The 26,193-nt window shown below is 43.9% G+C and overlaps 1 protein-coding gene across 3 annotated transcripts in view; it reads left to right on the forward strand.

The window, feature by feature from the left end:
* The window catches only part of LOC110509467 (short transient receptor potential channel 4), a 192,750-nt gene extending 178,429 nt beyond the window's left edge, over positions 1–14,321 (forward strand). For all 3 annotated transcript variants that reach the window (XM_090226401.1, XM_090226400.1, XM_090226402.1), the window contains 6 exons: positions 390–511; positions 795–990; positions 3,206–3,400; positions 6,919–6,960; positions 12,436–12,525; positions 12,711–14,321. In XM_090226401.1, the coding sequence (XP_090082527.1) occupies positions 390–511; positions 795–990; positions 3,206–3,400; positions 6,919–6,960; positions 12,436–12,525; positions 12,711–13,529 (1,464 nt within the window). In that variant the 3' untranslated portion in view covers positions 13,530–14,321. The remainder of the gene's footprint in view (positions 1–389; positions 512–794; positions 991–3,205; positions 3,401–6,918; positions 6,961–12,435; positions 12,526–12,710) is intronic.
* The last annotated feature ends 11,872 nt before the right edge of the window (positions 14,322–26,193 follow it).

Here is a 26,193-nt window from a genome sequence, read left to right on the forward strand (position 1 = left end):
GAGCGGAGGGCAACAGCTCCCTGAGCGGAGGGCAACAGCTCCCTGAGCGGAGGGCAACAGCTCCCTGAGCGGAGGGCAACAGCTCCCTGAGCAGAGGGCAACAGCTCCCTGAGCAGAGGGCAACAGCTCCCTGCGCAGAGGGCAACAGCTCCCTGAACAGAGGGCAACAGCTCCCTGAGCGGAGGGCAACAGTTCCCTGAGCAGAGGGCAACAGCTCCCTGAGCAGAGGGCAACAGCTCCCTGAGCGGAGGGCAACAGCTCCCTGAGCGGAGGGCAACAGCTCCCTGAGCAGAGGGCAACAGCTCCCTGAGCAGAGGGCAACAGCTCCCTGGGCACCAAATGACGTCGGTTAAGGCTGTTACCTGTTCCCCTCCTGTATGTGGTCCTAGGTGTTGCTGGCGTTCGCCAACGGTCTGAACCAGCTCTACTTCTACTATGAGACAAAGGCCGCAGACGAGAACGGCAAGTGTAAAGGCATCCGCTGTGTCGAGCAGAACAACGCTTTCTCCACGTGAGTTGGATGATGTGTGTGTGTGTGTGTGTGTGTGTGTGTGTGTGTGTGCACTTGTGTGTGTGCACTTGTGTGTGTGTGTGTGTGTGTGTGTGTATGTGTGTGTGTGTGCACTTGTGTGTGTGCACTTGTGTGTGTGTGTGTGTGTGTGTGTGTGTGTATGTGTATGTGTGTGTGTGTACGTGTGTGTGTGTGTGTGTGTGTGTGTGGTAGAATTGTCAAAATATAATTTATAATCTCTCTCCTCCCTCCCTCCCCTCCCCTCCCTCCCTCCTTCCTGTAGGTTGTTTGAGACGCTCCAATCTCTGTTCTGGTCTATCTTCGGCCTGATCAGTCTGTATGTGACTAACGTAGATGCGGACCATCAGTTTACAGAGTTTGTAGGGGCCACCATGTTTGGAACCTATAATATCATCTCCCTGGTGGTTCTACTGAACATGCTGATCGCCATGATGAACAATTCCTACCAACACATCGCTGTGAGTACTACTACTTCTATACTACTACTATACTACAGCTATACTACAGCTATACTACAGCTATACTACTACTATACTACAGATATACTACTATACAACTACTATACTCTACTATACTCTACTATACTACAACTATACTACAACTATACTGCAACTATACTACTGATATACCACCGCTATACTACAGCTATACCACCACTATACTACAACCATACTACAACTATACTACTGCTATACCACTACTATGCTACAACTATGCTACCATTATTCTACAACCGTGCTACTGCTATACCACCACTATACTACCACTATACTACCACTATACTACCACTATACTACCACTGTACTGCCACTATGCTACTATGCTATACCGCCCCTATACTACCACTATACTACCACTATACTACCACGATACTGCTACTATACTGCGTCACTACAGACCCTGGTTCGATTCCAGGCTGTATTACAACCGTCCGTGATTGGGAGTCCCATAGGGCAGCGCACAATTGGCCCAGCGTCGTCCGAATTCCTTTGTCTGTAGAAATGCAATGGAACAGAGCTAACTCTCACGTGAGCACGCGTGATCAGCTCGTGGCACTCTGCCAGACCCCTGACTCAATCAGCTCTCATTCCCCCCTCCTTCACAGTAGAAGCATCAAACAAGGTTCTAAAGACTGTTGACATCTAGTGGAAGCATTAAGAAGTGCATTATGATCCCATTGATACTTTATATTCGACAGGCAATGACTTGAAAAACTACAAACCTCAGATTTCCCTCTTCCTGGTTGGATTTTCCTCAGGTTTCTGCCTGCCATATGAGTTCTGTTCTACTCACAGACGTCATTTAAACAGTTTTAGAAACTTCAGAGTGTTTTCTATCCAAATGTACTAATAATATACACATCTTAGCTTCTGGGCCTGAGTAGCAGGCTGTTTACTCTGGGCACCTTATTCAAGCTACTCAATACTGCCCCCAGCCATACTATACTACCACAATACTAATACTGATACCACTAATACTACGAATACCACTAGTACTACGATACTACTGCTATACTACTAGTATACGATAATAAACAACTCCTACCATCACATAGCTGTGAGTGCATTCTCTGACTACATGCTCTGACTACATGCTCCGATTACATGCTCTGATTACATGCTCTGACTACATGCTCTGATTACATGCTCTGACAACATGCTCAGATTACATGCTCTGATTACATGCTCTGATTACATGCTCTGACTACATGCTCTGATTACATGCTCTGACTACATGCTCTGATTACATGCTCTGATTACATGCTCTGACTACATTCTCTGACTACATGCTCTGATTACATGCTCTGATTACATGCTCTGATTACATGCTCTGATTGCATGCTCTGATTGCATGCTCTGACTACATGCTCTGACAACATGCTCTGACTACATGCTCTGATTACATGCTCTGATTACATGCACTGACTACATGCTCTGACTACATGCTCTGATTACATGCTCTGATTGCATGCTCTGATTGCATGCTCTGATTACATGCTCTGATTACATGCTCTGAGTACATGCTCTGATTACATGCTCTGAGTTATCTATTTGAATAAAGGTGACAAGTAGGTGCTATTATTTTTCGAATCCCCTGTCTCTCTTGTCTCAGTCTCAGGGAGTCTTCTTCTTTTAAACATTTTCTTCATCCGTTGTTCAACTTCCTCTATCCACACACCTCTCTGACTTATCACCCTCCAATGTGTGTTCAACCTCCTCTCTCCACACACCTCTCTGACTTATCACCCTCCAATGTGTGTTCAACCTCCTCTCTCCACACACCTCTCTGACTTATCACCCTCCAATATGTGTTCAGCCTTCTCTCTTGCTCATGCAGTCTGTAGTTTATTCTGTGTGTTCAATATTCGTTGTAAAACATCATTTGTCATTTTAGTTGTTTCAGCTCATTTTCCAAAGTCAACTCAACAACAAAAAAAATACATTTTTCAAAACAGTGTGTTGACCTTCTGCCTTAACATTTGAAAAGCAGCATTGTTACAAACTTTTTAAAGTTGAATTAACACATATATTTTTTACAGTGTTCTCTCTCCTGAGTGAAAACCCAGATGAAGGCTAGACTTAAGACCAAAAAACATGTTGGTTGTACTTTTAACAATAATACAAGTATATTTATCACCATCCAAGAATTTCCTCTTCATTTCAACCTATGCAGGACCACGCAGACATTGAGTGGAAGTTTGCAAGGACCAAGCTGTGGATGAGTTACTTTGAGGAGGGGGGTACTCTACCGTCTCCCTTCAATATCGTACCCAGCCCCAAGTCAGTGTGGTACCTGGTGTGTTGGACCAAGAGACATGTCTGTAAGATGCCCCACTCCAAACCAACGGACACTTTCGGCACCCTGGGGGTGAGTGATACCAGAGATACCCACACAGTCAGGAGGCAGCCCCCCTGGGGGTGAGTGATAACAGATATACCCACACAGTCAGGAGGCAGGCACCCTGGGGGTGAGTGATAACAGATATACCCACACAGTCAGGAGGTCAGCCCCCCTGGGGGTTAGCGATAACAGATATACTCACACAGTCAGGAGGCAGGCCCCCTGGGGGTGAGTGATAACAGATATACCCACACAGTCAGAAGGCAGGCACCCTGGGGGTAAGTGATAGCAGATATACCCACACAGTCAAGAGGCAGGCCCCCTGGGGGTGAGTGATAACAGATATACCCACACAGTCAAGAGGCAGCCCCCCTGGGGGTGAGTGATAGCAGATATACCCACACAGCCAGGAGGCAGGCACCCTGGGGGTAAGTGATAGCAGATATACCCACACAGTCAAGAGGCAGCCCCCCTGGGGGTGAGTGATAACAAATATACCCACACAGCCAGGAGGCAGGCACCCTGGGGGTAAGTGATAGCAGATATACCCACACAGTCAAGAGGCAGCCCCCTTGGGGGTGAGTGATAGCAGATATACCCACACAGTCAGGAGGCAGGCCCCCCAGGGGTGAGTGATAACAGATATACCCACACAGTCAGAAGGCAGGCACCCTGGTGGTGAATAGGTGACACACACACACATACACGTACACACACACACCCTTGATAAAGGAGAGCAATAATGACTGTATAAAATAAATATTTGAAATAGTGAGCTACAGCGGTTCTTCCATTCCATTTTTGAGCTTATGCCGTGACCGTTGGTGGGATTCAAACTAGCGACTTGTCAGTTACTGGCCCAACGCGCTTAACCACGAGGTTACCTGACCTGCTAACTACCATGGCTATGGCACCACAGGATGACAATTCCCCCATCCCACAGGGCACGAGTTGTCACTGAATGGTTTGATGAGTTTGAAATGGAATGTAAACCATATGCCATTGCCGTCTCACTCACCAGATCTCAACCCATTTGCGTACTTATTGGAGATTCTGGAGCCGTATCTGAGACAGCGTTTTCCACCACCATCACACCAAGTGATCGAATTTCTGGTCTTAGAATGGTGTCACATCTCTCCAATAGAGTTCCAGACACTTGTAGAATCTATTCCACGGTGCAATGAAGCTGTTCCGGAGGCTTTATTAAAAGACTCTTTATGTTGGTGTTTCCTTTATTTTGCCAGTTACTGTACCTCAAATCAAATCAAATTGTATTGGTCACGTACACATGAGTAGCAGATGTTAATGTTGAGTGTAGCGAAATGCTTGTACAAAATACTGCATAGTTTCCTTAACAGGAGACAGACACCCTAGGGAGAGTAGTGAACAAAGTTATTATATTAAACTGAAACCCAAACTAATCATGAACAAAAAAAAATTGTGAGAAAATGAAATACTTATTTAATAAACTGAAATAAAATCATGAATAAAACTGTTTGAAAAACTAAAACTATAACTGAAACTATTATCTTTGTGTCCCAAAAATAATGAGATGACAGAAACAACAGGGTTAGCAAGCTTACAGTTGCTAGCTCGCGGTAAAACCGCTAATTAGCATACTAAAGCCTCTCCTAGTACAAGCTTACAGTTGCTAGCTCGCGGTAAAACCGCTAATTAGCATACTAAAGCCTCTCATAGTACAAGCTTACAGTTGCTAGCTCGCGTACGCTAATTAGTATACTCAAAGAGTGCGTCCACAACACATGAATTGTAAGAAATATGAACGCAACATTACTGAAGGACGCACACTGGCCTTGGCTAAAAAAGAAAGAATGCTAACTAAAAGTAATCACAGGAGATGATTGGATCTTATCACGGCTTGTATACTTTCTCTAGTTATTTTTCTTCTCCTCAGTTAGAGATCGCCTAGCATGCTCTGCTCCACATCACCGGTGGGCGGAGCTACAGATCTCATATGATGAACTAATAGTATATATAATAATACTCTTAATAGTCTTTCGTAAAGATACTTTATGTACGTAAGTATTCAGACCCTTTGCTATGAAACTCGAAATTGAGCTCAGGGGTATACTGTTTCCATGAATCATCCTTTAAGATGTTTCTACATCTTGATTGGAGTCCACCTGTGGTAAATTCAATTGATTGGACATGATTTGGAAAGGCACACACCTGTCTATATGAGGTCCAACAGTTGACCTTGCATGTCAGAGGATAAACCAAGCCATTAGGTTGAAGGAATTTTTTGTAGAGCTCCGAGACAGGATTGTGCAGCGACGCTCCTCATCCATCCTGACAGAGCTTGAGCAGAGAAGAATGGGAAAAACTCCCCCAAATACAGGTGTGTCAAGTTTGTAGCGTGAATAGCGTGAATAGTGAATAGCGTGAATAGTGAATAGCGTGAATAGTGAATAGCGTGAATAGTGAATAGCGTGAATAGTGAATAGCGTGAATAGTGAATAGCGTGAATAGTGAATAGCGTGAATAGTGAATAGCGTGAATAGTGAATAGCGTGAATAGTGAATAGCAACCTTAAAAACTTCATTACCTTTGATCACATGATTTTTGTTTATGCAGTCGACATCTGACAATTTTTATCCCCAGAATGCAACGCACTTTGAAAGGTGGTGACCAACGATAGACTTCACAAAAAGGATCCGCAATTCTATGCTCTCTCTCACACAGTCACGCAGAGCATGTACTACGTCGTGGTAGCTACGGAACCAAAACAGGGGAGAAGTTTTAGCCTCGCGCTTCAACCCATCACCTTATGCATTACTGCCTCACAGAGGTAGTCTTCATTGTATCCCTAACACTGAAAATAAATCATATTGAAAAGCAATAAAAATGGTTTTATGGAGCGAAATAAAACCAGTCAAGTGGATCTGAAAACGTTACTTATTTATAAACATACATTTTATTATATATGTTTTTCTTCTTAAAACTAATAGAAATACAAACGAATATAAAAACACAAAACTATAATTGTCTTATGATTGTCCATCCATCCACCGTACATACATGAGGGAGGGAGGGACACACACATGCATAGACACACACGATCGAATGTAATGACAGTGCGAACAGCACAAGACTGTTCGGTCCTCATTGACTTGCTGTCATAATTCAGACACTTCTACAAACACACAGCTGGTGACCATTATGTTACTCTTCACAACATTTCTTCTCTACATGCTGAGAGCCAGATAATGAATCATATCTATCTACGTCTCTCTCTCTCTCTCTTTCTCTCTCTCTTTCTCTCTGTTTATCTCTCTCTCTCTCTCTCTCTCTCTCTCTCTCTCTCTCTCTCTCTCTCTCTCTCTCTCTCTCTCTCTCTCTGTTTATCTCTCTCTCTCTCTCTCTCCCTCTCTCTGTATATCTCTATCCCACTCTCTGTTTATCTCTCTCTCTCTGTTTATCTCTCTCTCTCTCTGTTTATCTATCTCTGTTTATTTCTCTGTTTATCTCTCTCTCTGTCTATCTCTCTCTCTCTCTCTCTCCCTCCCTCTCTCTCCTCTTTATAGACGAGAGCAGCAGAGAACCTGAGGAGAAACCGCCAGTACCAGGTGATGTCTCTTACACACACACACATGCACACTCAGACACACACTCATACAAACACACACACACACACTCATACAAGCACACACACACACACACTCACACACACACACACACACACACACCCCTTTGCACACACACACACACACACATACACATTCAAACACACACACAAACTCACACACACACACACACACACACACACACACACACACACACACACACACACACACACACACACACACACACACACACACACACACACTCATACACACACATCCCTTTGCTTTCATACGTTGTTCCTCTTGGCTCTTTGTGCTGATATGACGTCCTGCTATCCCTCATGAAAGGGACATAGTTGTTCACACACACACACACACACACACACACACACACACACACACACACACACACACACACACACACACACACAAGGAAGCATTCTCAGCCTGTCAATAGACCTACCGCTGAGCTGGCTCAATGATCAAGTGATACGTTAGCTATGTCTGTGTGTGTGCGCGTGTGCGTAGTTGTGCGTGCGTGAGTGTGTGTGTCTGTGTGTGTGTGTGCTTGTATGAGTGTGTGTGTGTGTTTGTATGAGTGTGTGAACAGCACCTATGTCTGACTGAATAGCTGGTTGTCTGTGTGTAAGATGGAGCTACAGTGGATAGCGGGCGTTTTTACAGGCTCCCGACCGATTCTGCCAATTATTATTATTTTTTTTACGCTGATCATTACTTTCTTCTTTACATAATGTCTCCGTCATCATTTCCTGCGAACAAAAAAACTGCTTTCTGGACATCAGAACGGCAATCATTAACCTCCGATGTTCTGCTTACTCTGGACGAGGCCCTAAAACCCGGGACACGGAAAAGGAAACGATGCTGCAAAAGGGGCAGACAAGTCACTGGAGAATAAACTGGATGAGCTCCGCTCGCTAATGAAAAATAACGTCAGAGTGCGAAATAAACCGTCCCTACCCTCTGTGCAGTCACTGGAGAATAAACTGGATGAGCTCCGCTCGCTAATGAAAAATAACGTCAGAGTGGAAATAAACCGTCCCTACCCTCTGTGCAGTCACTGGAGAATAAACTGGATGAGCTCCACCGGAGAATTTCCTATCAACGGGACGTTTAAGAACTGTAATATCCTCAGCTTCCCAGAGTTGTGGCTGAACAGGGACATGGACAATATACATGTAACTGTTTTTTTTCTCTGCATCGTCAAGACCGTACGGTAGCGTTGGGTGAAGTTAGGGGGGGGGGGGTTGGGGTGTCTCTATTTGTTAAAAACAGCTGGTGTGCGATTTCTAATGTTAATAAGGAAAGTCTCAAAGGTTTTTGCTCGACTGAGTTAGAATGCCTAACGATAAGCTGAAGGCCACACTATTTACCAAGAGAGTTTTCATCTATATTATTTTGTAGGTGTCTATTTATGAGTTCGCACTCAACGAAATGCATCGGGCTATAAGCAAACTAAGAAAATGCACATCCAGATGTGACGCTCCTATTGGTCAGTGATTTTAATGCAAGGAATCGGAATGATGTTTAAACCCATTGTTACCAGCACACAACCTGTGCAACTAGAGGCAAAAAAAAACGATGTATCACCTTTAGTCCACACACAGAGACTCATACAATACTCTCTCTCACCCTCCATTTGGCAAATCTGACCATAACACTATCTTCCTGTTTCCTGCTTACAAGCAAAAAACTCCAAAAAAGGAAGTACCAGGAAGTGGTCCGATGAAGAGGTTGCTAAGCTACAGGACTGTTTCACAGACTGGAATATTGGGGAGGCAGGGAGATAGGCGGGGAGGCAGGGAGACAGGGAGGGAGGCAGGGAGACATGCGGAGAGGCAGGGAGACAGGGAGACAGGGAGGCAGGCGGGGAGTCAGGGAGACAGGGAGGGAGGCAGGCAGGGAGGCAGGGAGACAGGCGAGGAGGCAGGGAGACAGGCGGGGAGGCAGGGAGACAGGCAGGGAGGCAGGGAGACAGGGAGGGAGGCAGGGAGACAGGCGGGGAGGCAGGGAGACAGGGAGGGAGGCAGGGAGACAGGCGGGGAGGCAGGGAGACAGGCAGGGAGGCAGGGAGACAGGGAGGGAGGCAGGGAGACAGGCAGGGAGGCAGGGAGAAAGGCGGGGAGGCAGGGAGACAGGCGAGGAGGCAGGGAGACAGGCGGGGAGGCAGGGAGACAGGCGAGGAGGCAGGGAGACAGGCGAGGAGGCAGGGAGACAGGCGAGGAGGCAGGGAGACAGGCGGGGAGGCAGGGAGACAGGGAGGGAGGCAGGCAGGGAGGCAGGGAGACAGGCAGGGAGACAGGCAGGGAGGCAGGAAGACAGGCAGGGAGACAGGCAGGGAGGATGCTAAGCTACAGGACTGTTTCACAGACTGGAATATGGGGAGGCAGGGAGACAGGGAGGGAGGCAGGAAGACAGGGAGGGAGGCAGGGAGACAGGGAGACAGGCAGGGAGACAGGCAGGGAGGCAGGAAGACAGGCAGGGAGACAGGCAGGGAGGATGCTAAGCTACAGGACTGTTTCACAGACTGGAATATGTTCCGAATCCATCCAATACCATTGAATTGTTGGCATTACTGCTATTAGCCAATTGAAATGCATTCAATTAAAGATTCACTAGATGGGACAACCGATAGTTTTATTTTTTATTCAAAATAAACGATATCGGCTGATCGATCGTTTGAGATGCAGCCCATGCAAAAAAAATCATATCTCTAGCTTAAACATAGGGATTTTGATAGGGATATTTTCATTTTGCTAATTAGATTTCCACGGGAGCACGGACATTGTAGGTCAAGGTTTAAACAGGTAACATTCACGGGCCAGAAGGATTACCAGGATCTGGAATCAGAGCCTGACCAGCTGGCAGTCTGTAATACCTACATGTTTCAAGCAGACCACCATAGTCCCTGTACTCAAGAACGCCAAGGTAACCTTGTCTAAATCGCCCTGTAGCACTCACATCTGTAGCCATGAAATGTTTTGAGAGGCTGGTCATGGCTCACATCAACACCATCATCCCAGACACCCTGGACCCACTCCAATTCACATACCGCCCCAAACAGATCCACAGATGACGCAATCTCTATTGCACTCCACACTGTGAACAGTGTTGTCTATCGGTTGTCTATGGACAGTGTTGTCTATCAGTTGTCTATGGACAGTGTTGTCTATCAGTTGTCTATGGACAGTGTTGTCTATCGGTTGTCTATGGACAGTGTTGTCTATCGGTTGTCTATGGACAGTGTTGTCTATCGGTTGTCTATGGACAGTGTTGTCTATCGGTTGTCTATGGACAGTGTTGTCTATCGGTTGTCTATGGACAGTGTTGTCTATCGGTTGTCTATGGACAGTGTTGTCTATCGGTTGTCTATGGACAGTGTTGTCTATCGGTTGTCTATGGACAGTGTTGTCTATCGGTTGTCTATGGACAGTGTTGTCTATCGGTTGTCTATGGACAGTGTTGTCTATCGGTTGTCTATGGACAGTGTTGTCTATCGGTTGTCTATGGACAGTGTTGTCAATCAGTTGTCTATGGACAGTGTTGTCAATCAGTTGTCTATGGACAGTGTTGTCAATCAGTTGTCTATGGACAGTGTTGTATGTGAACAGTGTTGTCTTTGAACAGTGTTGTCTATAGACATTGTTGTCTATCTGTTGATGTTATTATAAAATGGCGCCTGATGGGAAGGCTACTAACCAATTGTGCTATTTTGTTCATTTTTTCTCATTGTTTGTAGCTTATTTTGTACATAATGTTTCTGCCACCGTCTCTTTTGACAGAAAAGAGTATCTGGATATCAGAACAGCGATTACTCACCTCGAACTCGACAAAGATATTTTCTTTAATGAGTCTGACGCGAAGGATAGACTGCAGATACCGGACCAGGCCCAAATTCACATGAAGAGAAGACGCCGATACAGGGGACCCAGGTCGGGGTGCCTTGTGAGAATTAGTCGGCGAGTGGGTAACCCACCTCTACCATCTGTCCTATTGGCCAACGTGCAATCATTGGAGAATAAACTGGATGAGCTCCGTTCAAGACTATCCCCTACCAACGGGACATTAAAAACTGTAATTTCAGTCGTGGCTGAACGACGACACGGATAATATACAGTTGGCTGGGTTTTCTGTGCCGAATCGAGGTCGAAAAGGCTTCTTAACAGCTTCTATCCCCATGCCATAAGACGGCTGAACAACTAATGAAATGGCTTTTCAGACTATTTACATTGACCCCCACCACAAACTGTTTTTACGCTGCTGCTACTTGCTGTTTCTTATCTATGCAGAGTCACTGTACCCCTACCTTAATGTACATATTACCCAGACTAACCTGTACCCCATAGTCACTGTACCCCTACCTACATCTACATATTACCCAGACTAACCTGTACCCCCATAGTCACTGTACCCCTACCTACATGTACATATTACCCAGACTAACCTGTACCCCATAGTCACTGTACCCCTACCTACATATTACCCAGACTAACCTGTACCCCCATAGTCACTGTACCCCTACCTACATCTACATATTACCCAGACTAACCTGTACCCCCATAGTCACTGTACCCCTACCTACATCTACATATTACCCAGACTAACCTGTACCCCCATAGTCACTGTACCCCTACCTACATCTACATATTACCCAGACTAACCTGTACCCCCATAGTCACTGTACCCCTACCTACATCTACATATTACCCAGACTAACCTGTACCCCCATAGTCACTGTACCCCTACCTACATCTACATATTACCCAGACTAACCTGTACCCCCATAGTCACTGTACCCCTACCTACATCTACATATTACCCAGACTAACCTGTACCCCCATAGTCACTGTACGCCTACCTACATGTACATATTACCCAGACTAACCTGTACCCCCATAGTCACTGTACCCCTACCTACATGTACATATTACCCAGACTAACCTGTACCCCCATAGTCACTGTACCCCTACCTACATCTACATATTACCCAGACTAACCCATGCACACTGACTCGGTCCCCCTGTGTTCTTTAGTTCATTTAGTTCTTAACTCTTATTTTTCTTAAAACTGCATTATTGGTTAAGGGCTAGTAAGTAAACATTTCACGGTAAGGACCTGTTGTATGGCAAATATCATTTGATTTGATTTTTTACAAAAGAGTATGAATGTTTGTAAAGGTTTCATTATACTTCTCCATCCACGTTACAGTATCATACAAATTAGATTTCCTGTCTATAGTTATTTAAAATCATTTTTGCTAGGCAAGTCAGTTAAGTGCACATTTTTATTTTCAATGATGGCCTAGAACTACCTTGTTCAGGGGAAGAACGACAGATTTTTACCTAGTCAGCTCTGGGATTTGATCCAGCAACCTTTCGGTTGCTAGTCCAACGCTCTAACCACTAGACTACCTGCCGCCTCCATGTTTAATGTTGTTGTTGTTGTTGTTGTGTGTTCCAGGAGGTGTTGAGGAACCTGGTGAAGCGATATGTAGCAGCCATGATCAGAGATGCTAAAACAGAGGAGGGGTTGACTGAGGAGAACTTTAAGGTGAGGACTGGGTTTGACCTGGAGACTGTCTCTTCTCTCTGCTTGTATGGGAACTGAATCAGAACACCTTGAGCTTAGGCTCAAGTCACTTTACAGTCAAATAACCATTCTGTTCATTTCGCTGTTGTTTTTCCTGGCTTTCTCTGATATAATACCTCTCTTTTCTCCCTGTCCCTTTGTTCTAGGAGCTGAAGCAGGACATCTCTAGTTTCCGTTACGAGGTGATGGGGATGATGAAGACAGGTAAACCTGGTCTGGGAGGTCCGGGGGGTGTTGTTGGGGGGGGTTCGGGTGGGTCTGGGGTTGGTGGAGGGCAGTCCTGCCTAGCCTATGCCGACCGGTCCCTTAAGGTCCCCACCACCCCCCCCACCTCCATTGGCCAGCTGAAGAACAACAAGAAGACACTGTTCACCGTAACCGCCTCCATCATCCAGCAGGGCGGCGCCACAGCCTCCTCTCCTCGGCTCCCAGACGCACTTGCCTTCAACGGGCTGAGGCTGGCTAACGGCCTGGCCCCCCTGCCCACCGATGGTGGTTTCTCTGCAAGCTCCAGAGACAAGCAGGGTCAGAGGAAAGACTTCCCCAGGGACATCACTGATTTTGGGTTGTTCCAGAAACGCCAAAGGGGTGGAGCTACTGGGGTTGGGAATATATACTCTGTGTCCGAGGAGATGGGGGAGACAGGGGAATCGGACGGGGAGGGACGGAAGGGGGAGGCAGGGGAATCGGATGGGGAGGGACGGAAGGGGGAGGCAGGGGGTGAGGAGGGCAAGGGACTGTTGGAGGATAGAGAGAAGGAGGAAGAGGAGGAGGATGGAGTGAAGGAGGAAGAGGCCAATAAAGGGAGAGGGAAAGAGAGGGAAGAGGTGGAGGAGGAGGAGGAGGAAGAGGAGGAGGGGGAGAGTTTCCTCCATCAGGAGTCAGGTGCTGAGGGGGTTGCATCAGGGTCGTCTAAAGGGCGTGGCGAGGAGGTGAGACTTAGGTATGGGAGAGAGATGGAATAGTGGAAGAGACAGCAGAGATATGCGTCACTGCTGGATAGCGAGAGCGACAATCGGAGTGAGATTTCTGTGAGGTGTTATAATCCCTCGTTGGACTGTAATGGACATTTACAGGAAAAGGATCTGTCACCAAGCAAGTCCAGTGTCAGACAATTTCAATGTGAAGACCAAAAAGTTTTGGAATCAAGATATTTAAACAGAATTCCTTCCTTTCCTTGCATTGGGATTGGGATGCAAACCTATATAAGGCTTGGATATCTACTGTATATGACAAGGCTTGGACATGTACAGTTTGTGACAAGGCTTGGACATGTACAGTTTGTGACAAGGCTTGGACATGTACAGTTTGTGACAAGGCTTGGATATCTACTGTACATGACAAGGCTTGGACATGTACTGTTTGTGACAAGGCTTGGATATCTACTGTACATGACAAGGCTTGGATATCTACTGTACATGACAAGGCTTGGACATATACAGTTTGTGACAAGGCTTGGATATCTACTGTACATGACAAGGCTTGGACATGTACTGTTTGTGACAAGGCTTGGACATGTATAGTTTGTGACAAGGCTTGGATATCTACTGTACATGACAAGGCTTGGATATCTACTGTATATGACAAGGCTTGGATATCTACTGTACATGACAAGGCTTGGATATCTACTGTACATGACAAGGCTTGGACATGTACAGTTTGTGACAAGGCTTGGACATGTACAGTACATGACAAGGCTTGGATATCTACTGTACATGACAAGGCTTGGACATGTACAGTTTGTGACAAGGCTTAGATATCTACTGTACATGACAAGGCTTGGACATGTACTGTTTGTGACAAGGCTTGGACATGTACAGTTTGTGACAAGGCTTGGATATCTACTGTACATGACAAGGCTTGGATATCTACTGTACATGACAAGGCTTGGATATCTACTGTACATGACCAGGCTTGGACATGTACAGTTTGTGACAAGGCTTGGATATCTACTGTACATGACAAGGCTTGGACATGTACTGTTTGTGACAAGGCTTGGACATGTACAGTTTGTAACAAGGCTTGGATATCTACTGTACATGACAAGTCTTGGATATTTACTGTACATGACAAGGCTTGGATATCTACTGTATATGACAAGGCTTGGATATCTACTGTACATGACAAGGCTTGGATATCTACTGTACATGACAAGGCTTGGATATCTACTGTACATGACCAGGCTTGGACATGTACAGTTTGTGACAAGGCTTGGATATCTACTGTACATGACAAGGCTTGGACATGTACTGTTTGTGACAAGGCTTGGACATGTACAGTTTGTGACAAGGCTTGGATATCTACTGTACATGACAAGGCTTGGATATCTACTGTACATGACAAGGCTTGGACATGTACAGTTTGTGACAAGGCTTGGATATCTACTGTACATGACAAGGCTTGGATATCTACTGTACATGACAAGGCTTGGACATGTACAGTTTGTGACAAGGCTTGGATATCTACTGTATATGACAAGGCTTGGATATCTACTGTATATGACAAGGCTTGGATATCTACTGTATATGACAAGGCTTGGATATCTACTGTACATGAAAAGGCTTGGATATCTACTGTACATGACAAGGCTTGGACATGTACAGTTTGTGACAAGGCTTGGATATCTACTGTATATGACAAGGCTTGGATATCTACTGTATATGACAAGGCTTGGATATCTACTGTATATGACAAGGCTTGGATATCTACTGTACATGAAAAGGCTTGGATATCTACTGTACATGACAAGGCTTGGATATCTACTGTACATGACAAGGCTTGGATATCTACTGTACATGACAAGGCTTGGACATATACAGTTTGTGACAAGGCTTGGACATGTACAGTTTGTGACAAGGCTAGAAGGATCAATGATGTTTGGAGACTCAGGGAAGCTTGTGACACATTCAGACTCACAGATCTAGGACACTCTATTTACCCCCAAAGACAGCTGCTCTCTGCTCAACAGTAGTGACCCGTACGGGGAATAACATTGTGTCCTTTTGGGACTGTCTGGCCAGTGGGATATAGACCCTTACTACGTCATGGATGATGTCATATGGAATGGTGATGTCATGGATTATGTCTACCGCTTTCTGAAGGAATAAAATAAAAATACTTTCACTGTTTAGTCTGCCCTGTGCTTGGACCAGTCATCTATGGGGAGACTTGTCCCTCTCTTATTGCCATCTTTCTTCCCTATCTCCCTTTCCATTCACTTTGTATCTCTGTCACAGGAGCTATTTCTCCCTATTCGTTGGCTCCCTCTCCTATGTCCCCTTACCTCTGTCCCCTTACCTCTACCACCTCACTCTGTCCCCTGTCCCCTTCCCTCTGTCCCCTTCCCTCTACCACCTCCCTCTGTCCCCTGTCCCCTTCCCTCTGTTCCCTTCCCTCTACCACCTCCCTCTGTACCCTGTCCCCTTCCCTCTGTCCCGTTCCCTCTACCACCTCCCTCTGTCCCCTGTCCCCTTCCCTCTGTCCCCTTCCCTCTACCACCTCCCTCTGTCCCTGTCCCCTTCCCTCTGTCCCCTTCCCTCTACCACCTCCGTCTGTCCCCTGTCCCCTTCCCTCTGTCCCCTTCCCTCTACCACCTCCCTCTGTCCCCTGTCCCCTTCCCTCTGTCCCCTTCCCTCTACCACCTCCCTCTGTCCCCTGTCCCCTTCCCTCTGTCCCCTTCCCTCTACCACCTCCCTCTGTCCCCTGTCCCCTTCCCTCTGTCCCCTTCCCTCTACCACCTCCCTCTGTCCCCTGTCCCCTTCCCTCTGTCCCCTTCCCTCTACCACCTCCCTCTGTCCCCTGTCCCCTTCCCTCTGTCCCCTTCCCTCTACCACCTCCCTCTGTCCCCTGTCCCCTTCCCTCTGTCCCCTTCCCTCTGTCCCCTTCCCTCTACCACCTCCCTCTGTCCCCTCTACCACCTCCCTCTGTCCCCTTCCCTCGACCACCTCCCTCCCTCTGTCCCCTTCCCTCTACCACCTCACTCTCTCGGTCCCCATCCCTCTAACACCTCCCTCTATCCCCTCATCTCTCTATCTCTCACTCTCTCTCGTACCACATCCCCTGCTTTCCTTCTCTCTCTACGCTCAGCTATGAACAGAACAACATATGTATCCTCTTATAGATCCTCTCTGTTATATATCCTCTCTGTTATAGATCCTCTCTGTTATAGATCCTCTCTGTTATAGATCCTCTCTGTTATAGAATCTCTCTGTTATAGATCCTCTCTGTTATAGATCCTCTCTGTCATAGATCTTCTCTGTTATAGATCCTCTCTGTTATAGATCCTCTCTGTTATATATACTCTCTGTCATAGATCTTCTCTGTTATAGATCCTCTCTGTTATAGATCCTCTCTGTTATAGATCCTCTCTGTTATAGATCCTCTCTGTTATAGATCTTCTCTGTTATAAATCCTCTCTGTTATAAATCCTCTCTGTTATAGATCCTCTCTGTTATAGATCCTCTCTGTTATAGATCCTCTCTGTTATAGATCCTCTCTGTTATAGATCCTCTCTCTTATAGATCTTCTCTGTTATAGATCCTCTCTGTTATAGATCCTCTCTGTTATAGATCCTCTCTGTTATAAATCCTCTCTGTTATAGATCCTCTGTTATAGATCCTCTCTGTTATAGATCCTCTCTGTTATAAATCCTCTCTGTTATAAATCCTCTCTGTTATAGATCCTCTCTGTTATAGATCCTCTCTATTATAGATCTTCTCTGTTAAAGAATCTCTCTGTTATGTATCCTATCTTTTATAGATCCTCTCTGTTATAGATCCTTCCTGTTATAGATCCTCTCTGTTATAGAATCTCTCTGTTATAGATCCTCTCTGTTATAGATCATCCCTGTTATAGATCCTCTCTGTTATAGATCATCTCTGTTATAGAACTTTACTCTATTTCTTCAAGCACGTTATACTCAAATAATTATCTCAAAATGTTTGTCAAGAATCATGCAACATATCTGTAATAGTTTTTCTATGCAAAGTTTCAGAGCCTCGTATTTACTAACTACGGTATTGAACTACATTATTACTGGTTAGGGTTGCACAACTACAGTGACTTTCCCAAAATTCCCAGGTTTTTCAGAAATCCGGCTAGAAGATTCCCAGATTTCCTGCTTATTCTCATTTGATTCCGGGATTCTTCCAACTAGGATTTCTGGAAAATCTGGACATTATGGAAAGGTGAACTGGCTTTTACAACCCTTACCACTGCTCGTACGTTTAACCATGTCAATCATATAGGCCTCTCCTCTCACAGACAATATCATATAGGCCTCTCACCTCACAGACAATATCATATAGGCCTTTCCTCTCACAGACAATATCATTTAGGCCTCTCCTCTCACAGACAATATCATATAGGCCTCTCCTCTCACAGACAATATCATATAGGCCTCTCCTCTCACAGAAAATATCATATAGGCCTCTCCTCTCACAGACAATATCATATAGGCCTTTTCTCTCACAGACAATATCATATAGGCCTCTCATAAACAATATCGCTGACATGCAATCAAACAATTACTACAGAAGATACTGTATATACACCAAATGATCTGTCTTCAATACAATACTATTCATGTTTTTATCAATTGGCATGGTCCAGTTGTGTTGGTAATGTGAACAGATCATGTTGAAGTAGAACCTCTTGATTTCATGTTAGTTTGAGAGACCAGTGTTATAGAGATTGTGACGTTAAAATAAAATGAATAAACTATGAATATACTTTGACCAATTCACTTGTTCCCATTGAGTTTGCAAAACACAGCATAGTGAGTGAGCATACACACACACACACACACACACACTCTCTTCTTCCTGTTACCATGGTAGCAATAAGTGTGAAGTTTCCATCTATTTTCAGAGGCTTATGTTCAGTTCTCTTTCCCTTCAATAATCGTTTATATTTCTTCATCAACTCTTCATCAACTCTTCATCAACTCTTCATCAACTCTTTCCCTTCAATAATCGTTTATATTTCTTCATCAACTCTTCATCAACTCTTCATCAACTCTTCATCAACTCTTTCCCTTCATTCTTAACCCTTTCTTTTGGTCTCTGAGTCGAAGGGATCCTGCTGGCTCCTTAGTGGACATCATCACGTGTCTTTAGAGACCTGAGGGTCAGATTTTAGAGGATCTCAAGGACTCCTCAATCACAGGCATCTCTCTCTCTCTTTCTCTCTCTCTCTCTCTCCCTCTCTCTCTCTCTTGTTCCTTCCCTCTTTCCCTCTCTCTCTCTCTACCTCTCTCTCTGCTCCAGCAACTTTGTCAATTATCACTTACAATTTTTTCTCACTCTCTCTCTCTCTCTCTCTCTCTCTCTCTCATTCCTCCCTCTACCCGCCTCTCTCTCTCTCTCTCTCTCTCTCCCTCTCTCTCTCTCTCTCTCTCTCTCTCTCTCTCTGCTCCAGCAACTTCGTCCATTATCACATACAGCTTTTCTCTTTCTCATTCCCTCCCTCTACCCGCCTCTCTCTCTCTCTCTCTCTCTCTCTCTCTCTCTCTCTCTCTCTCTCTCTCTCCCTCTCTCTCCCTCTCTCTCCATTGACATTCTTTCCATTAACAGTCAAGCCAAGCGTGATAGAACTAAAAGTGACAGTAGTCAAGGACGAAACATTTAGAGGAGAAGACCAGTGACTGAACATGACATCTCTAAACACCATATCATGTATCAGCCAGGCTGCCTGGAGGGGCTCTTTTATATTATCTAGCACAGTCAGCTGCACTAAATCAAATCACATCCTATTGGTCACATGCACATGGTTAGCAGATGTTATTGGTCACATACACATGGTTAGCAGATGTTATTGGTCACATACACATGGTTAGCAGATGTTATTGGTCACATACACATGGTTAGCAGATGTTATTGGTCACATACACATGGTTAGCAGATGTTATTGGTCACATACACATGGTTAGCAGATGTTATTGGTCACATACACAGGGTTAGCAGATGTTATTGGTCACATGCACATGGTTAGCAGATGTTATTGGTCACATACACATGGTTAGCAGATGTTATTGGTCACATACACACGGTTAGCAGATGTTAATGGTCACATACACATGGTTAGCAGATGTTAATGGTCACATACACATGGTTAGCCGATGTTAATGGTCACATACACATGGTTAGCAGATGTTAATGGTCACATACACAAGGTTAGTAGATGTTATTGGTCACATGGTTAGTAGATGGTATTGGTCACATACACAAGGTTAGTAGATGTTATTGGTCACATACACATGGTTAGCAGATGTTAATGGTCACATACACATGGTTAGCAGATGTTAATGGTCACATACACATGGATAGCAGATGTTATTGGTCACATACACATGGTTAGCAGATGTTAGTGGTCACATACACATGGTTAGCAGATGTTATTGGTCACATACACATGGTTAGCAGATGTTATTGGTCACATGGTTAGCAGATGTTAATGGTCACATACACATGGTTAGCAGATGGTATTGGTCACATACACATGGTTAGCAGATGTTATTGGTCACATACACACGGTTAGCAGATGTTAATGGTCACATACACAAGGTTAGCAGATGTTATTGGTCACATACACACGGTTAGCAGATGTTATTGGTCACATGCACAAGGTTAGCAGATGTTATTGGTCACATACACATGGTTAGCAGATGTTATTGGTCACATGGTTAGCAGATGTTATTGGTCACCTACACACGGTTAGCAGATGTTATTGGTCACATGGTTAGCAGATGTTATTGGTCACATACACATGGTTAGCAGATGTTATTGGTCACATACACATGGTTAGCAGATGTTATAGGTCACATGCTTAGCAGATGTTAATGGTCACATACACATGGTTAGCAGATGGTATTGGTCACATACACATGGTTAGCAGATGTTATTGCTCACATACACACGGTTAGCAGATGTTAATGGTCACATACACATGGTTAGCAGATGTTATTGGTCACATACACAAGGTTAGCAGATGTTATTGGTCACATACACAAGGTTAGCAGATGTTATTGGTCACATACACACGGTTAGCAGATGTTATTGGTCACATACACAAGGTTAGCAGATGTTATTGGTCACATACACACGGTTAGCAGATGTTATTGGTCACATGGTTAGCAGATGTTATTGGTCACCTACACACGGTTAGCAGATGTTATTGGTCACATGGTTAGCAGATGTTATTGGTCACATACACATGGTTAGCAGATGTTATTGGTCACATACACATGGTTAGTAGATGTTATTGGTCACATACACATGGTTAGCAGATGTTATTGGTCACATACACATGGTTAGCAGGTGTTATTGGTCACATACACATGGTTAGCAGATGTTATTGGTCACATACACATGGTTAGCAGATGTTATTGGTCACATACACATGGTTAGCAGATGTTATTGGTCACATACACATGGTTAGCAGGTGTTATTGGTCACATACACAGGGTTAGCAGATGTTATTGGTCACATACACATGGTTAGCAGATGTTATTGGTCACATACACATGGTTAGCAGATGTTATTGGTCACACGGTTAGCAGATGTTATTGGTCACACGGTTAGCAGATGTTATTGGTCACATACACATGGTTAGCAGATGTTATTGGTCACATACACACGGTTAGCAGATGTTATTGGTCACATACACATGGTTAGCAGATGTTATTGGTCACATACACATGGTTAGCAGATGTTATTGGTCACATGGTTAGCAGATGTTAATGGTCACATACACATGGTTAGCAGATGTTATTGGTCACATACACATGGTTAGCAGATGTTATTGGTCACATACACATGGTTAGTAGATGTTATTGGTCACATACACATGGTTAGCAGATGTTATTTGTCACATACACATGGTTAGCAGGTGTTATTGGTCACATACACATGGTTAGCAGATGTTATTGGTCACATACACATGGTTAGCAGATGTTATTGGTCACATACACATGGTTAGCAGATGTTATTGGTCACATACACATGGTTAGCAGGTGTTATTGGTCACATACACAGGGTTAGCAGATGTTATTGGTCACATACACATGGTTAGCAGATGTTATTGGTCACATACACATGGTTAGCAGATGTTATTGGTCACACGGTTAGCAGATGTTATTGGTCACACGGTTAGCAGATGTTATTGGTCACATACACATGGTTAGCAGATGTTATTGGTCACATACACACGGTTAGCAGATGTTATTGGTCACATACACATGGTTAGCAGATGTTATTGGTCACATACACATGGTTAGCAGATGTTATTGGTCACATGGTTAGCAGATGTTAATGGTCACATACACATGGTTAGCAGATGGTATTGGTCACATACACATGGTTAGCAGATGTTATTGGTCACATACACACGGTTAGCAGATGTTAATGGTCACATACACATGGTTAGCAGATGTTATTGGTCGCATACACAAGGTTAGCAGATGTTATTGGTCACATACACAAGGTTAGCAGATGTTATTGGTCACATACACACGGTTAGCAGATGTTATTGGTCACATACACAAGGTTAGCAGATGTTATTGGTCACATACACACGGTTAGCAGATGTTATTGGTCACATGGTTAGCAGATGTTATTGGTCACCTACACACGGTTAGCAGATGTTATTGGTCACATGGTTAGCAGATGTTATTGGTCACATACACATGGTTAGCAGATGTTATTGGTCACACGGTTAGCAGATGTTATTGGTCACACGGTTAGCAGATGTTATTGGTCACATACACACGGTTAGCAGATGTTATTGGTCACATACACACGGTTAGCAGATGTTATTGGTCACATACACATGGTTAGCAGATGTTATTGGTCACATACACATGGTTAGCAGATGTTATTGGTCACATACACATGGTGAGCAGATGTTATTGGTCGCATACACACGGTTAGCAGATGTTATTGGTCACATAAACATGGTTAGCAGATGTTATTGGTCACATGGTTAGTAGATGCTATTGGTCACATACACACGGTTAGCAGATGTTATTGGTCACATACACATGGTTAGCAGATGTTATTGGTCACATACACATGGTTAGCAGATGTTATTGGTCACATACACATGGTGAGCAGATGTTATTGGTCACATACACAGGGTTAGCAGATGTTATTGGTCACATACACATGGTTAGCAGATGTTATTGGTCACATACACAGGGTTAGCAGATGTTATTGGTCACATACACATGGTTAGCAGATGTTATTGGTCACATACACATGGTTAGCAGATGTTATTGGTCACATACACACGGTTAGCAGATGTTATTGGTCACATATACATGGTTAGCAGATGTTATTGGTCACATATACATGGTTAGCAGATGTTATTGGTCACATACACAGGGTTAGCAGATGTTATTGGTCACATACACATGGTTAGCAGATGTTATTGGTCACATACACAGGGTTAGCAGATGTTAATGGTCACATACACATGGTTAGCAGATGTTATTGGTCACATACACACGGTTAGCAGATGTTATTGGTCACATACAGATGGTTAACAGATGTTAATGGTCACATATACACGGTTAGCAGATGTTAATGGTCACATACACACGGTTAGCAGATGTTAATGGTCACATACACACGGTTAGCAGATGTTATTGGTCACATACACATGGTTAGCAGATGTTATTGGTCACATACACATGGTTAGCAGATGTTATTGGTCACATACACACGGTTAGCAGATGTTATTGGTCACATACACACGGTTAGCAGATGTTATTGGTCACATACACATGGTTAGCAGATGTTATTGGTCACATACACATGGTTAGCAGATGTTATTGGTCACATACACACGGTTAGCAGATGTTATTGGTCACATACACATGGTTAGCAGATGTTAATGGTCACATACACATGGTTAGCAGATGTTATTGGTCACATACACATGTTTAGCAGATGTTATTGGTCACATACACACGGTTAGCAGATGTTATTGGTCACATACACACGGTTAGCAGATGTTATTGGTCACATACACACGGTTAGCAGATGTTATTGGTCACATACACATGGTTAGCAGATGTTATTGGTCACATACACACGGTTAGCAGATGTTATTGGTCACATACACGGTTAGCAGATGTTATTGGTCACATACACATGGTTAGCAGATGTTATTGGTCACATACACATGGTTAGCAGATGTAATTGGTCACATACACAAGGTTAGCAGATGTTATTGGTCACATACACACGGTTAGCAGATGTTATTGGTCACATACACATGGTTAGCAGATGTTATTGGTCACATACACAAGGTTAGCAGATGTTATTGGTCACATACACACGGTTAGCAGATGTTAATTGTCACATACACATGGTTAGCAGATGTTATTGGTCACATACACAAGGTTAGCAGATGTTATTGGTCACATACACATGGTTAGCAGATGTTATTGGTCACATACACAGGGTTAGCAGATGTTATTGGTCACATACACATGGTTAGCAGATGTTAATGGTCACATACACACGATTAGCAGATGTTATTGGTCACATACACACGGTTAGCAGATGTTATTGGTCACATACACACGGTTAGCAGCTGTTATTGGTCACATACACAGGGTTAGCAGATGTTATTGGTCACATACACACGGTTAGCAGATGTTATTGGTCACATACACATGGTTAGCAGATGTTATTGGTCACATACACAGGGTTAGCAGATGTTATTGGTCACATACACATGGTTAGCAGATGTTAATGGTCACATACACACGATTAGCAGATGTTATTGGTCACATACACACGGTTAGCAGATGTTATTGGTCACATACACACGGTTAGCAGCTGTTATTGGTCACATACACAGGGTTAGCAGATGTTATTGGTCACATACACACGGTTAGGAGATGTTATTGGTCACATACACATGGTTAGCAGATGTTATTGGTCACATACACAAGGTTAGCAGATGTTATTGGTCACATACACACGGTTAGCAGATGTTATTGGTCACATACACATGGTTAGCAGATGTTATTGGTCACATACACAGGGTTAGCAGATGTTATTGGTCACATACACATGGTTAGCAGATGTTAATGGTCACATACACAGGGTTAGCAGATGTTATTGGTCACATACACATGGTTAGCAGATGTTATTGGTCACATACACATGGTTAGCAGATGTTATTGGTCACATACACAAGGTTAGCAGATGTTATTGGTCACATACACACGGTTAGCAGATGTTATTGGTCACATACACACGGTTAGCAGATGTTATTGGTCACATACACATGGTTAGCAGATGTTATTGGTCACATACACAGGGTTAGCAGATGTTATTGGTCACATACACATGGTTAGCAGATGTTAATGGTCACATACACAGGGTTAGCAGATGTTAATGGTCACATACACACGGTTAGCAGATGTTATTGGTCACATGGTTAGTAGATGTTAATGGTCACATACACACGGTTAGCAGATGTTATTGGTCACATGGTTAGTAGATGTTAATGGTCACATACACATGGTTAGCAGATGTTATTGGTCACATACACATGGTTAGCAGATGTTAATGGTCACATACACATGGCTAGCATATGTTAATGGTCACATACACACGGTTGGCAGATGTTATTGGTCACATGGTTAGTAGATGTTAATGGTCACATACACATGGTTAGCAGATGTTATTGGTCACATACACATGGGTAGTAGATGTTATTGGTCACATGGTTAGTAGATGTTAATGGTCACATACACATGGTTAGTAGATGCTATTGGTCACATACACATGGTTAGTAGATGCTATTGGTCACATACACATGGTTAGCAGATGTTATTGGTCACATGGTTAGTAGATGTTAATGGTCACATACACATGGTTAGTAGATGTTATTGGTCACATACACATGGTTAGCAGATGTTATTGGTCACATACACACGGTTAGCAGATGTTATTGGTCACATACACATGGTTAGCAGATGTTAATGGTCACATACACATGGTTAGCAGATGTTATTGGTCACATACACATGTTTAGCAGATGTTATTGGTCACATACACACGGTTAGCAGATGTTATTGGTCACATACACACGGTTAGCAGATGTTATTGGTCACATACACATGGTTAGCAGATGTTATTGGTCACATACACATGGTTAGCAGATGTTATTGGTCACATACACACGGTTAGCAGATGTTATTGGTCACATACACATGGTTAGCAGATGTTATTGGTCACATACACACGGTTAGCAGATGTTATTGGTCACATACACATGGTTAGCAGATGTTATTGGTCACATACACATGGTTAGCAGATGTTAATGGTCACATACACATGGTTAGCAGATGTTATTGGTCACATACACATGGTTAGCAGATGTAATTGGTCACATACACAAGGTTAGCAGATGTTATTGGTCACATACACACGGTTAGCAGATGTTATTGGTCACATACACATGGTTAGCAGATGTTATTGGTCACATACACAAGGTTAGCAGATGTTATTGGTCACATACACACGGTTAGCAGGTGTTAATTGTCACATACACATGGTTAGCAGATGTTATTGGTCACATACACAAGGTTAGCAGATGTTATTGGTCACATAC

Source organism: Oncorhynchus mykiss, chromosome 29 (assembly GCF_057628025.1).
Source record: "Oncorhynchus mykiss isolate SJ-2025 chromosome 29, ASM5762802v1, whole genome shotgun sequence".
NCBI classification, from domain to species: domain Eukaryota; kingdom Metazoa; phylum Chordata; class Actinopteri; order Salmoniformes; family Salmonidae; genus Oncorhynchus; species Oncorhynchus mykiss.